A 16,188-nucleotide genomic window follows, 5' to 3' on the forward strand; every position below is an offset into this window, starting at 1 on the left:
TGAAGCCCTGGGTTTCATCTCCAGTACTGCCCATCCCCCCAAAAAATTTCACCACGAGAATAACAATATGAAACTTAAAGTACTGTATTAAATGAATGGTGTGTATTATGTTGAATTCACTGTTGTGACCTTTGAATGATTTTCTCCAAAGAAATCATAACTTGTGTATTATTTTGAGTAAACCATGAGTTTTGGAAATCTTTCCAATAGTGAAAGCATAAGTATAAAAGATTGTTTATTATAGCATTGTTAGTAAAGGCAAGAAATTGGAAATTATCAATTTCTGTGGAACTTCATATAGCTTTCAAAATACATGGCTTAATTCTGAGAGAGAATTTTTTTTAATATTTATTTTTTAGTATTGGCAGACACAACATCATGGCTTAATTCTGTATCTGTTTACTGAGAGAAATGCATGCTTCTGAAAAAAGTAGGTGGTATGATTCTAGTTTTGTATAAGCAGATAGCTAATTGCCCTACCACATATATGTGAATGCATGTTTGAATGTGAATAGAAACATGGAGGGACACTTTCTAGGCTGTTAACATAGTGATCATTAACTTTTTGGAGGTTAATGTGTGTTGTGTTGTAGGTATAGTGTTAAAGGTACAGTGAGAGCAGTATATCTGGGGTACCTTCAGTAGAAATCTGGAGTCAGTGAAGTTGAGTTTAAGTTAGAAGTTTAAGTCAAAAGTTTGAACTGGTGGCACATGCCTGTAATCCCAGTGCCTCGGGAGGCTGAGACAGGAGAATCGTGAGTTCAAAGCCAGCCTCAGCAATGGTGAGGTTGTAAGCAACTCAGACCCTATCTCTAAATAAAATACAAAATAGGGCTGGGGATATGGCTCAGTGGTTGAGTGCCCCTGAGTTCAATTCCTGGTATCAAAAAAAAAAAAAAAAAAAAAGAAAAGAAAAGAAAAAAAAATTTGAACTGGGTATCTAACCATATGCCTTTCTCTTTCTTGTATTCTTTTGTACATTTTGTACATGATGTTTGGATCTTGTCCCTTGTGTTAGTCCCATCTTGATTCTGCTTTGGGGTAACCTCATTGAATTTTTTATTGTAACTTTCTGGATTCATTTCCAAATATGTGTGTCTCCTTATCCTAACTCAACTCCAGAGTTCAAGGTCTTTTGGACGTCTTGTCAGGCACTTCACATTTATTTTTTCCAAAACCATACTCAAAGTCCTTCCCCTCCAAATTAGTTTCTATTTTCTGCTGCTTAGGCTTTTTAATGTAGATATGAAAAGTTCCTCACCCCAAGTATTAAATCTTACATATTCTATTCTGTTTCTGAATCCTGTTTTAGACTTTTTTTTTCCAGAGGGAGCAGTACTTTTTCTACTTTGGGAAATATTTTATGGAGTAGGTAGTTTGAATGGATTCTTGATTTTGCAACTATTCTGAGGGAGGGTGGGTTGATTTCTGTGGGAAGGGAATGGCATGAGTACAACTAAACAACAAGTTAAATGCAGTGGATAATAGGAAGTTCTTTTCTGACTTTTAGATGAGTGGTTAAATAGTAATGGATTGAGTTGGGTGGGCTAGAGTCATCAGATAATAGGAACCTGAAATACTAGGAGTTTTGATCATATGTTGTATGTATGTTTATATTTTTTGGTATTGGGTATTGAACCCAGGAGGCTTTACAACTGGCCACATCCCCAGCCCTTTTAATTTTTAATTTTTTATTTTGAGACAGAATCTCACCACATCCAGCCCTACCTTAGGTCTTTAAAAACACACTATGAAGCCAGGTGTGGTAGCACACACCTGTAATCTCAGCAGCTGAGAGGCTGAGGTGGGAAGATTCCAAGTTCAAAGCCAGCCTCAGTAACTTACAGAGACCCTGTCTCAAAACATAAAAAGGGCTGACGATGTGGCTTGGTGGTTAAGCACCCTTGGGTTCAGTCCCTGGTTTTCCCTCACCCCACCTCAATAAATAAGTAAAAAATAAAGGGAAGTTGGGCTGGGGTTGTGGCTCAGTGGTAGAGCTCTCATTTAGCACATTCGAGGTGCTGGGTTCTATCCTCAGCACAACATAAAAATAAATAAATGAAATAAAGATATTGTCCAACTACAACTAGGAATAAAAAAGTATTAAAAAAAAATAAATAAAGGGAAATGTATGTTGTGACCATGGTGGTGTTTTAGGGAAATTGACCTTGAGGCTTAGTCTAAGAAGCAAATTAGAAATTTTATTGTAATAATTCAGACATGAGTTAAAAGGGTTTGGACTATAACAAAATAAGAATGCAAGAAAAAATCTATGAGTTAGCCAAATTTGTGGCAGAATGACTGGATATGAGGGCTAGAAGAAAGGAGGGATTTTCATTTGAAGCCTGACTGACAAATAAACTGAAAACAGTGGTGTCACTGGAGGAATTTCCAGAAAAGGGGATCCTACCTCAGGACCAGGGGATATCATGGAAAAGAATTTCAGCATGTGCTAGTCAGACACAGATTTATTTAGCTAGACACATATTCATGAGAGAATGGGTGCTATCTCAAGGGAGAGGTGTCTTTTGGAGTAAAGTAAGAAATATCATTCAAGGAAGAATGCTGGCCATCTTGAGAATGAGAAGCTTTGGGATAAAGCAAGGACTATACATTCAAAGAATATTGTGGGCCATCTTCAGAGGCAGAGACAGCAGTGCCTTGGTGTAGAGTATTAATATTTATAGAGGGACAGTTGCTAGGGGTGGGACTAGAGGTGAAGTCAGGGCAGAGTTATACAATTTTGCATAAGTTTCCCTGGTTTTGCTCTCATGTTACTTTTTACAGGCAATGACATGAGTCAAGCAACCTCTCAAGCTAAGGACATGGGCCGGGTTGCTCACATGCATGTTTTTCTTCTTTATTTTTTGCGGGAGTTGGTATTGAACTTAAGAATGCCACTGAGATATATACCTCAGTCTTTTTTATTTTGAAATCTAATTTTATTCAGAGCATTTTAAAATTTTTATTTTTATTTTTTAGTTGTTGATGGACCTTTATTTTATTCATTTATTTATCTGTTGTACTGAGAATCCTAGGCAAATGCTCTATCTTTGAGCCTCAACAACAGCCTTCCTTTTTATTTTGAAAGAAGGTCTTGCTAAATTGCCCAAGCTGGGCTCCAACTTGAGATCTTCCTGGCTCAGCCTCCTGAGTAGCTGGGATTACATGCTTGTTTTGCATTCAAAAGTTCATGGGCGTTTCCTGCATTTCAAGGGTTTTGGGGTACTTCTTTTGAGATTCCATATGATTTTTTTTGTACCCCCAAATACCCATCACCACCTTTATCAGTTGGTGATGTCATAGAACAAAATAAAAATTTGAAATTTAGGACAGGGGTGGGGATCCTCCCCTGTCAATGGGCCATTTTTAAATTCATGGGAGAATTTTCATTGCTTTTGTTATAATGACCTTTCCACTCCCTATGCCCTCTTTACCACTCCACAATTTTGTGGGCAGAGTTCTATCCACAAGGTTAATAAGGAGCACCGCTATAGATCAGAAAAGTTCAAGGTAGAATCTGAACAGAGTTTATAGTTAAAATAACCATGAGTACTCTGAGGAACATGAAGAAAAGAGGAAATTTGGGAATGATGATGTAATAGAAAGGAAATTAAGGCTAGTGCTAGTCATGAAAGAAAAAGGAGGAAGTAATTTCTTGAGATTGCAGTCTGAAGAAGTAAAATAATGTGGTGGAGCACCAGAATTCTGGCTCACAATCCTGAATAGTTTTGTAAATCCAGAGCTGAAAACCACAAGGCTTTTAGGAGTTTGAACTGAAAACATTCGGATAGGTGGTGAAGTCTTTTCTAACATCCCTAAAAAGACTATTTATGTTTCCTTTTTTTTTTTACTTTAGAAGAGTATTTAGAAATAAGGTGCAGTTTCCATTCCAACCTAATTAATAATTGAGTGGCATTGTGTGAGATTTAAATCTGTTAAATCTGGGTTTATTTAAATTATTTGGGAAGGAACAATTCTGGATGGGGAGCTCAGAGTATGGTACTAAGTGCTTAAGTTAAATGTCTTCAATAGTCATACCTCTTAGGTTTTCTGCTTTAATTTATAAAGGAAAATGAACAGAGCACTATTTAGGGCAGTGTTGGTCTTTGATAATTAAATCACTTGGCTTATTATTAAGTTCTTAAGAGTTCTTTAGAAATTTACACTAGGAAATAATTTTCTTAGGAAAATGTTGTAAATGGTAGTTGGCTTCCTAGCTTAAGGCATTTAAAAAAACTTCTGAGCTTTTTAATGTGTATTGTGGTAGTTTTACAGTACCTAAAGATTTGATTTATAGGCTGGATAGTAAAGTGAACTGAAACAGGATTTCCTTGCTCATTGTTTCTTACCTGCTGACTGAATTCAGGGCTTTTTTTGTAGTCCAAGACTGTTACCTGCAGTTGGGCAGGTGTGCACTACACAATTCTAGGGGCTCATTTGTATTGTTTGTGTTAATGGCACACCCAGAGTTTTATACTTATGCAAAATGTGACCATATGTGGTGGCCTTGTAGTGAGTTAAAAAGGAAAAAAATCATAAAGCATTATTTTAATATTTTCACAAATAACATTGACTTTTTAAAAAATATTTATTGTTGTAGATGGACATGATATCTTAATTTTTTTATGTAGTGCTGAGAATTGATCCCAGTGCCTCACATGTGCTAGGCAAGCACTCTACTACTGAGCCACAACCCCACAATCCCAGCCCCCATATTGACTTTTTATCAGAATCTAATCACTTCATAAATTTTAGTCTGGTTCACACCTTGACTTGGTTTTTAAATTCAGAACCATTTTCCAGTGATCAGAAGTCTCTTAGGTATTTGAGTTTAAAACCTTTGGCTAGGTTTAAAATGGTGGGAAAAAAAGGTTTTTCAAGGTATTTTGCATTATAAAAAAATTTTAAAGTTGATAAAGTCTCTACAGCACTATTTAGTGGCTAAGGAGGTTTATATAAAAATCATACTGAGCTGATTTATGGTTAAGTAGGTCGTTAGTTTGGTAAGCAGGATACTTTAATTTTTTTTTAAGATATTGATGTATCTTCATTTTATTCATTTATTTGTATGTGGTGCTGAGGATTGAAAACAGTGCCTTACATATGCTAGGGAAGCGCTCTGCTACTGAGCCACAGCATCAGCCCCAGGATACTTGTTTGAACAGTGGATATTTTACTGCATTATTTCAGTTGAGATGTACCATAATTTCAGTTGAAACAGTTTTGAAGCTGTTGGTTTTATGCATTACTTAGAAATTATACTGTCAAGTAAACTCTTAACAGACCTTTCTTAATTGCTAAATTTTTTGCATTTTTTGATTTGTTTTGCATTTTTGAAGAGTTGTTAGATTTATTTAGAAAATGAATGTAGGTTTTTATTATATATCACTTGTACCGTTTTATTATATATCACTAATAATAGCAAAGTGAAATAAATTGGTTAAATGGTCCTAAGGTTTTCATAAAGTCTGACTCTTACAAATCACTTTTCAGCTAGTCATTATGGAAGTCTCCCTCCTTTCTTTTCCTTTCCCCACCAGCGTAGTAACATGTAGTAATGTATCTTTCAAAGTATTGACAACGCAGCAGTTCTTAAGGGAGTGCTTATCAATTTTGAATTTAGTGGTTTGATGTTTGTGATCTCTTAAAAGCATTTTAAGTGCTTTAGTTTTTTTTTGTGTGTGTGTATGTGTGTGTGTGTGTGTATGTGTTTGTGTTTGATGGGGATTGAACCCATGGCCTTGTACATGCGAGGCAAACGCTCAGCAAACTGAGCTATATCTCCAGCCCAGTGATTTCAATCTTAACTTATTTATTTGTTTATTTTGTTTTGTTTTTAAGAGATTGGTATCTCATTATGTTGCCCAGGCTGGCCCCTAATTCCTAGGGTCAGGCTATCCTCCTGGTTCAGCCTCCTAAGAGGTGGGACTACAGGTGCTTACCACTGTGCATGGTAAATTTTTAACCCTTTAAAATACTTCAGGGCTTTTGCACGTGACCATGTGGTTTGCACAGTGTTGTCTATGAGCAGCTGTGTTTTGTTTTCTTTTTAATGTCCTATAGAGCACTTGGAATTATTCATCTAATTATGAATAGTTACTTCACTGTATCCCATTGCTGTTTTATTGCCTTTGTAATGGACAATAAGTTTTATTTCATTTCAGAATCATCTTGTAAACATTTTGAAGACTTTAAGCAGCAGTTGAAACTAAAAATAAGCCTGTGTGCAGACAACTGGCACAACTGCCATACAACTAATGGCAGTTATAACATAACTTCTCGTTAAAATGCATTCTAACTTCAGTGAAGTTAAAATGTAAAAGAAAATGTGTAATATTTTTACTGCATTTTCCATTTTTGATGTTATTTTAAGACTATTTTATGATCTATTTACTTTTTTTTTGTACCCAGGGATTGAATCCAGGGGTGCTTAACCATTGAGCCACATCTCCAGCCCTGTTTATGTATTTATTTTTATTTTTTTTAAAGAGAGAGTGAGAGAGGAGAGAGAGAGGGGGAGAGAGAGAGAGAGAGAGTATTTTTAATATTTATTTTTTAGTTCTCGGCGGACACAACATCTTTGTTGGTATGTGGTGCTGAGAATCAAACCCGGGCCGCACGCATGCAAGGCGAGCGCGCTACCGCTTGAGCCACATCCCTAGCCCCTATATATTTATTTTTATTTGAGACAGAGTCTTGCTAAGTTGCTTAGGGCTTCACTAAATTGCTGAGGCTGGCTTTGAACTTGTTATCCTCCTGCTTCAGCCTCCTGAGTTACTAAGATTATAGGAATGTGCCACTGTGCATAATATATTTACAGTTTTTTATACCATTTTCCATTTTCTAAGATCTAATCTCTTAAAATTGTGGGATCCCCTCTTGCCTGGACAGGGTCTTGCTAAATTTCTAAATTCAAGGCCTTGAAATCCTGATATCCTTGCCTCAGTCTCCTGAGAAGCTGGAAATACAAATGCATGCCACCATGCCTGGTTTACAGTTGCTTTTGAATTGTTACTCATGAAATTCATTAGCTTATTTTAACTTGATGAACCAAGGTGATTTAAAAAAATTTTTTTTTGTAGTTGTAGATGGACAACATGCTTTTATTTTATGTGCTTATTTTTGTATACGCTAAAGATCAAACCCAGTGCCTCACATGTGCTAGGCAAGTGCTCTGCCACCGAATCACAGCCCCTGCCCCCCCAACATGATTTAAAAAAATTTTTTTTTAGTTGTAGATGGAAACAACATTTTATTTTATTTATTTTTATGTGGTGCCGAGGATTGAACTCAGTGACTCATTCACGTGAGGCAAGCACTCAACCACTGAGCTACAATCCCAGCCCCCACAAGGTGATTTTTTTAAAGCATCACTGGGGTATAAAGTGCTGAGTAGATAGTGGGGAAAAGGTATGGCAGATGGCTGTAGGATAGGTGAGGAGGCTTCTTAGTTAGTTTAATCTTTAGTGTCCCTTATGGCGATGGGGGACCCTTCTCAAGGAACTAATAGAAACTAAAGGAGAGTATCCTTTAATTTGTCCCAAGTTCCCTGCATAGTCTGCTTCTGCCTGTCTTGGAAGTTTAGTCTTATGCTGTGGGTGGATTTATTCATTTCATTTTGCCTGCTTTACTGTTATAAATAGGAATTAAAAAATGTAATTCTTGTTATTCTGTTTTGAGAGGAACATAAGCAAAGCACTCGTAGCAGTGCTTTCTGACCTGGAATTCTGCATTTAATCTTGACTAATTTGTGCAGCTATTCTTCTCTTTAACAGGTTTCTCCCCATATAAAACTCTTTGTAAAAATACGGAGAAGAATGGCAGCGGAGACGCAGACACTGAACTTTGGGCCTGAATGGTGAGTTTTCAAAGTCTCATCCTGTTTGATATTGGACGACTAGAAAGGTATTTGATCAGGTACTGGGTGGTGTGTACATATACACGTTTTTGAGACTTTGCTTCATGTGCCTAGTTGAAAACTAGTAATAAATTATATTTGGTAAATGACTCCTTTTTATACTTCATTGGAATGTTTTTCTTGGTCTAGCTATGTAATGGGAATGAAATTCAAACTCTACAGCTCCATCACCCTAGAAAATTGTTTGTTTTGTTTGAGCCCTTGTCTAGGTACATTTTTTTGGTACATATTAAATTTTATATAATTGTAATATTTTAATGTGTATGTTTTCTGCTATAGTGTTGTGATTGCTATTCATAGATGCATTTGAAAAGTTGTTTTGTATGGAAATATTGTTTGAATTTTATTTTATCGATGGGCTAGGCAGGTGGTCCAGAATTATACTGGTTGTTAGCAGTAGCCCATCTAGGATTGAGTTAGCATTTTCCACAATAACAATTAATTGACCTTTGAGTCTCTTACAGATGTGTTTGGACTCCGAATATGGAATTCTCATGGAATTTTGAGATCCATCACATTGTAGTGTGACTTTTCCCCCCCTCTTCCTTTTCCCCAAAAGTTGGTGCTTGAAGATCCTCTCTTCAGTGGCGTGAATAATGATAGTTACTTTTTTCATTTATACCTCGAACAACCCTTTTGGTAATGTCAGAGGCAGTGTCTAAAGTATGGATAAATTGGAGTAGTGTCTTAAACATCCTTTATTGTTCAGGTGCTGGTGGTTTGATAAGTAACGCAGACATCTTGTAGTAGCTCTTTATTGGAGGACTTGCCCTATTATATGCATTTCTTTTTATATGTGATTCCTAGATTTTCTTAACATTTATAGCTAGCATTTGGAGACTGAGGAGAAATCACTATTTGAAGTCCTGAGAACTGATGGAACTCCTATACTTTGAGAGTTTATTTTGAATATGTTGACTTAACACTGTACCTGTTTTCAGTTATCATTTTATATTTTAAAACTAATTTTCTTATTACTAGGTCATGTTTCTAGAAAAATTAGAAATTATAAGTAATTCAGCAGAAGGTATAATCACCATAATTTCACCATACATGGTAACCACTGTAAAATATCTTGGTGTATTTTTCCAGGTGGTTTTATGTATCTTATTTGTATATGTGTACATTTATTTTTACAAAAATGGGATCATGCTGTGCATTAAATTTTGTAACCTTTTAAAAAATCAGTAATTCCAAAGCATCTTTTTTATCAATAAATATTTTCTATTCTATTAAATAGTTGCATTGTATGGATGTACTATTATTTATTTAACTAGTCCTCCATATGTAGCATATAAAAGCTATTCTCAGTTTTCCAATATTCTAAAAGTATTTTTAATGAACATTCTTATAGCTAAATCTTTATTGATAATTCATTAACTTCTTTTACCAACTGAATTTAAATTTATATAGTTCAGTTTGTAAACCATTTTGTGTGTAGCTCTTCTGTCATTATTTAGAATTTGTTATTGCTTCTTTTGTATTTATATACCCTCATATCTTTTTCTTTGTAAAAACATGATTAAAATCATTAGGTAGTTTAAGAAAGTTAAAAAAAATCACTGTTAATAGGTAACAACAGAGTAACATTAGAAATTTAACTGAAACAAAGGAGGAACAAAACTGGTGATGATGTAGAATTACTTCATATTTAGCTTAGTGTCTTAAAATGAGGGTTGGCAAATTGTGACCTGTGGGACTGTAAATAAAGTTTTGTAAATAAAAGTTATTGGAGGACAGCTGTACCCATTTGTTTCCATATTATCTGACTACTGTTATGCTACTTGGGCAGGGTTGAATAGTTATATCAGAAGCCAACTGATTTGCAGAGCTTAATTTTCTTTCTGGCCTGTTAATAGAAAAAAATTTGGGGTTGGGGGGCAAAAAAAAAAAAAAAAGAAAAATTTGCTCGCTTATGCCCTTCGCCATATGTTCCCAAATAGTCATTTTAGTGTGTCATTGACCAAGTCTGTCAGTAGCATCTTACACATCTTCCTTTTCATTGGTATTTTGAATTTTGTTTGTATTTTAAACAAAATTTTGAATTGAGTGAGCTTTAGCAGAGGGCATTTGCCAGTTCCTTAAATCCTTAAGCAGTAGCTTTATCTAATTGTTACCTCTGATACCCGATAAACATTAGAATTTAGGACCCTTCACTGAGTCACCTAAATGCCCAGGAACTGAGGAATGGAGGTCTGAGTAGGTATTCTTTATTTGTACCATCTATCAAGACTACTTTTGGCAAAGGAAATAAATGAATCCCTTAAATAACTCAAGTAACCGTGAGCTAGAAAGCTGCAGTGTAACTAGAGACTGCTGCCATATTTTTCTGCAAGTAACATGTTCATTATGAAACATGAGGTAAGAAACTGTTTTCAAAGTACTCAAGAATAAAGAGTTAGTTATTACATTGATTCAGTGTAACTGAATCATACAGAACCATTTAGTGATGATCTCATTACTAAGGTCATCATCTTTTAATGAACAATGTAAAATATAATGTTTAATAATACATGCACAAAATGAAGAGATTTATTCATACTTGGGGGGGCAGTTGTGAAGATGAGAGAACATCTGTGAACATCTGTGGTGGGGATGGATCACTCTCTGAAGACTTAGAGAGACTTGGACCAAGACAGAATTCGTTAGGTCTTAGATTATATTTGAAGTAAAGAGATGTATCAGAATCAATCAGTTTAAAAAGGGTGTGATAAATTTAATGGAGAAGTTGCTCATTTCTAGGTATAAAACAGGAGTCACTTTTTCAAAGCCTTTCAACAAATGCTGCTGCCTTAGACCTTTCCTGACCCATCTCTACAACTCACCACCCCACTCCCTTCCTCCCTGGCTTCTTCATGGTCTGTATCAAAGTGTAACATGCCAAATGTTTTATGCACTTATTTTCAACCCTCACTAGACTGTGAGCTCCATTGAGGGCAAGTACTTGGTCTGGATTTTTGTATAGTTTGTTCTTTGCTGTATCTCCAGTGCCTGGCACATAGTTGGGCACTAAATAAACTTTTGTTAAATGAATGCGTAAATTATTGGAAAGTAAAGTTGTTTTAAATGTTTTCCTATTGTAAATGATATATATGTACATACATTTTTTCTTGAATGGTTTTGTTTGTATTGCTAATCATTTTTTGGATTAATTCCTTGAAAGTGGCATTATTAAATCAACAAGTTTCATTTTTAAGGTTTTTGAATGATATATGGGCAGGTTGATTAATTTAATTCCCATTTTCTGTGTGTTAACTTCACCCTTGACAAAACACTTTGTACTATCTTGATAACTTTTTGATGCTAAATCCCTTTGATTTAGGTCTTTGGGAATTTTTTGTTGGTCCCTATAACAAAACAAAAAGACCCATTTCAGAAAACCTGGAGGAAACAATACTACAGAAAGAAAAGGAAAAGATTTAAGTTGCCCTTCATCCTACCACCCAAAGAGCCTTTGCTAACATATTGATTTGAATCCTATTAATTTTTTCTTTGCAAAAGTATACTTTTGAGATATTTATAAAACAAATTCAACTTTACTTGATTTATTTGGGTTTTACAGAATTTTGTGAAGATCAAAAAATATACCCAAATAAATTTAGATAATAATTTTATTGTAGGGAGTGAAACTATAGACCTGGTTTAATGGGGGAGGAGCCAAGGGAATTTCTTTTTTTTGTCTCATCTCTCCATTGGTCTTAAGGATGTCTTCCCAGGTCTTGACCTTGCAAAAGAGGGAGGTACTTTTCTGCTCCAGAATACTTTGTTTAGATTAAAAAAAAAATGGTTAACCATTTTGTGGCTGATCTCTTTCTATATGTTTTTGCTTGCAGAAAGAAGTAATTTTATTAAGAGAGACCTGTGTTTCTGAATTTTGCTAAGCCCATTATTTAGCTTAGTGTGCCAGATGTAGGCAGTGTTTGTTGAATGAAAATATTTAGGTTTTATTTATTTATTTCTTTTTTTTGGGAGGGGGGAGAATGCAAACCTGAGATGGCTAGCTAGCTTACTATTCAGAATCTTTGTGTAATTGTGAAAAATTGGGAGAAGTTCTAGAGGATGGAATGTGTTAATATTCCCAGGTTTCAGAAGGGTATAAGAAGTAGTAAACTAGGGTAGTAAATTAGATATTATCTAAAGGTATACTTTAGAAGAGAATACTAGGATTTATATAGAAAACACTTTATCAAGTACCTGCTGTATTCTGTGTCTGTGTCTAGATCTCAGCTTCTTGCCTTTTTCTCCTACTACTCTCAACTCCCTCTCTTTATTCTGCCTCTCTTTATCCTGCCTTTCTTTACTTCCCTGTTCTTCCCACGTAGCTTATCTTCTCCCTAGAATCCTTCTCTCCTCCATTGGTGAAAAAGTTCAGGAAAAATATTCTTGACAGCAGAAAGGGCAGGTTTAAAGACAACGTGGCATGAAAGTGTAGATTTAAAAGGAACTCCATGATATTTGCTTTTACTGTAACATGAAATGTGAGTGAAATGAGCTTGGAGGTGACCCTTCTAAGAATCTCAATGTTTTGTTTGATTATTGTGTGCCATTAAAGAATCGGAGAGTTTTATTTAGATTTGCCTTTTTTTAAAAAAAAAATAGTTGTAGATGGACACAATACCTTTATTTTGCTTATTTAGGTTTTTTTTTTTTTTAATGTGGTGCTGGGGATCAAACCCAGTGCTTCATGTGTGCTATGCAGGCACTCTTACCACTGAGCTAAGATCCCAGCCCCAGATTTGCTTTTGAAATAAAATTCCCTTGTAATGTGGAGGATGGAATAAGACTAATTATATAATTTAGGATGGTGTTACAAAAATAAAAATATGAATTAGAATGAAGTTATTGGATCAAGAAGCCAGATGCTGTGGCGCGCACCTGTTATACAGGAGACTGAAGCAGGGGCATTGCAAGTTCGAGGCCAGCTTCAGCAACTTAGTGTAGATTAACTTAGCTAGACCTTGTCTCCAAATAAAATAACAAAATGGGCTGCGGATATGGTTCAGTGGTTTAGCATCCCTGGATTCAATTCTCAATTTAGAAAACAACAAAAAAATATGACTTAAGAGATTTAGGATTTGTTAAGACGTATAAGGAGGTATAAGAGATGGTAGATTGTGAGGGGAGAGTAAAGGGTGAATTCTAGACTCTTATTTAGTGCTGATTGGGTGGTGGAATTCTTAACTGCCTCCGGGAATGGAGGTTGGGATGAATGAACTGATGAGTAAGGTTTGGGCATTGTTGACCCTGATGGCCTCTCTATGGTTTAACATGAAACCTGCCTCTGCAGGAGAGGTCAGAGCTGGACTTAAAAGAATCATGAACTTATGCAGGAGAGCCTTTTGACTCCCAAACCTTCACACATCTATATTGACATTCCACATTGCTTTTTAAAACTGAAGTTTGGAGTTTGAATAGCACTAGCAAGTGTAAATGGGGGCAAATATGGGGGTATTGGGGGTATTAGGAGTCCTGCCACTGCTACCTATCAGTTATTGCCTATGGTAGGGCAGGGCTTCCTGTGTTAACCTCTCAGACAAGGAGGTGAAGTTCTTGAGGGCAGGCAGTTTTCTTCACTTTTGGCAATGTTGATGAACATTGCAGACCAGTGGAGTGGGTAAGAGAAGCCAGCTGTCAGTGGGTTTTGAAGGAAGTAAGGAAGTAGGGATACTTCTGGAATGAAGAGGAGAGATGAAGAGTGTATGGCTAGAAGTGGGATGCTGCATTAAATACCACTATTAGCCGAGTTTAGAAATGGGAAACATGTAGGGAGGTCTTGGATTTCTAGATGAGGGGGTTGTGTGGAGGAGACTGCTGATGGGTTTTTAGGGAAGGATGTAACCCAGATATATTTCGGCTTTTCTAAGAATTTGTATATGAATGAGGACTTGGAATAGAACTTGATGATGACTGAGTCAGAACACAGTCATTATTCTAACACAGGGGACCCTCTTAATTTGACTCATTGTCACCTTTCTCAATCTTTCTACAGCAGCTGGAGGATTTATCAATCACGTTACTCTCAGTAGATCTGGTACTTACAAGAATTGTTCAGTCCTGGACATTGGAAGGGCATCCAGGATCCATTGGCAGGACAGGGTGGTAAATGGAATTGAAACCTTTCTGTGAAGAGCATTTGAAGAAATTAGAGATGATAAGCCACTAGGGGGAGTCTCTAGTGAGACATGGCGACTTTGCCAGGACTGGAATGATTTTCACTTGAAAGAGGGCTTAGATGTGCCCTCAGTGGTAGAAGTTGTGGGGAAGCATGTTAGCCTGGTATAAGGAAAATAGTTTAAAATAATTTCTAGCAAAAAATATATGTATATTTTAAAATTGCTAAATAAACTGTGGCTATTTTAAACACTTTTAGAGACCTCATGATTAGAAAGATCATGCCCTATTTGCCATAAAAACCTAGGCTTGATCTTTGTTCTGCTGACTGTGACTATGTGTTAGAAGTTTAACCCCTCAGCTTCATTTTTCTTATCTGTTATTTTGAGGTTATGAAACTTAAAAATAAGATCAAATGAGCTAATTATGTATAAAATTCCCAGCTTCAGTTTTCAGGGGATGTTACTTTTACTTTTTTAGGGTATAGCCCAACTTTATGGAGCTGTGTTAAGAGGTGTTTCCTAGAAGGTTCTTAAGCAGTGGTTGGATGGCTCTTTTGGGTCATGTTGTTTTCTTACTGGTTGTTTAACCTGTCTTATGGGGGTTGTACTAAATAATCCCTAAGCCCAAAAATAATTTCAGAGGAAACAAAGACCAATCAAATAGTAATGAGCATTCCTAGTAGCCAGATAGTGGCCTTTTTATTAATTTGAGATAGTCCTGGCTCCTTGAAGAAATGGATGATCCCAGTTCTGAGGCAAGATAATACAAGATAAGTTAGAAGATTTTGACATATCAGAGCAAACACTGTTACAGATTAATAGAATTATGTCAGAAGGACTCAGGAATAAGATTAGAGTTGCCCACTGGTCAAAGATGAGACAATTTGGACATTGTTAAGAGTAATTGCAGCTTAATAAAAAGTATTTTGTTAGTGTTGAAGGATACTAGTAAACCAAGCCATTATTTTGAAAACTAAAAGTTTAAAGGAAACAGTCAAGGTGGATTTTCCTTCCTTCCCTGTATAAACTGCCATTGGGTAACTAGGCCAAATAGTATAAGAGGGAAGTTTCTCTTTGCAAAAATAGTCCAGCAAATAAAGTACGAATTACAGAATAGAATCACTTTGCAACAACCTTGGTGAAGTTAGGAATCCATGCATTGATTCTGAATGACTTAGCATCACAAAAACAACCAGGCACTGTATGTCTCCTAATGTAATCATAAACCACTACATATGAAATATTGCCAAGAAAAAGTAGAACCCACATTTTAAGTCTTTACCCAGCTGCCAATTTACATGAAATGCAGGACATCATGGGTCAAATCAGGAAAACCAGACTTCTAAAAGAAGTCCCTATTTTTAAGAGATTGTAAAATATGAGAAGAAGAAGTGATAATCCAAAGGTTTACTTCAAAGTGGTATCAAGGTTTTTAAAAAAAGTAGAATGAGAAAATAGAAACATTGGGAAAAACCCCTATAGTCTCACTCTTTTTTTAATACTACTTTCTGTGTGGAAATACATTTTTTTGTTTAGTACGCATATGTTTTTTCTTGCCACTTTTAAATACTATGCAAATATTTACTGTGTTTTTACCTGGCCTTCATACGGGCTTCTAATATGTTATAATTTAGTAGATCGCTCCCTTCTTTTGCTTTTGTGAAAAGAGCTTAACAATTTGGGGTATGACTTTTATTGCTTTTATTGGATTTCTTCTTTAGCAAACCCACTTAAAGTACTTTGGTTCTTTTTCCCCTTGGCATCTACCAGGTTTATAGAACTTTGCTTCTAATATTAGTTTTCCCACATGCTCTTTGTCACAGTGCTGCAGTAGGATCTGACTTCTGCCATTTTTTTTTGCTGAGGTTTTTCTTTCATAAAAATATTATTAAAAATCAAAATGGTTCTTTCTTCCCCATTTCTGTTCCTTAGAGGCAGTGTCAGCTTGGAGCACATTTTTATTTTTTATTTTTAGCAATAAATACACTAATTGCCTTTATTAAAATATATTATGAAATATCACAGGTATATATAATTATAACAAGCTTCCATGTACTTGTCACCAAGCTGATAAAATAGGCTATTAAAGGTACAATTAGAGCTTCTTTTATATTTTCCTTCCCTTTGCAGATATAACCTTATCCTGAATGTTGT

At 35.7% G+C, this 16,188-nt stretch overlaps 1 protein-coding gene across 7 annotated transcripts in view; it reads left to right on the forward strand.

Moving 5' to 3' along the window:
- Positions 1–16,188, forward strand: part of GIGYF2 (GRB10 interacting GYF protein 2) — a 131,746-nt gene that overhangs the window by 20,892 nt on the left and 94,666 nt on the right. For 4 of the 7 annotated variants that reach the window (XM_081261809.1, XM_081261810.1, XM_081261804.1 and 1 more), the window contains one exon: positions 7,779–7,861. In XM_081261809.1, coding sequence (XP_081117935.1) covers positions 7,821–7,861 — 41 coding nt within the window. In that variant the 5' untranslated portion in view covers positions 7,779–7,820. Of the gene's footprint in view, positions 1–7,331; positions 7,357–7,759; positions 7,862–16,188 lie in introns of those variants that run through there. The other 3 variants (XM_081261807.1, XM_081261808.1, XM_081261806.1) reach the window with 2 other exon arrangements.

The sequence above is a fragment of the Spermophilus citellus genome (assembly GCF_964194105.1).
Source record: "Spermophilus citellus genome assembly, chromosome: 11".
Classification (NCBI taxonomy): Eukaryota; Metazoa; Chordata; class Mammalia; order Rodentia; family Sciuridae; genus Spermophilus; species Spermophilus citellus.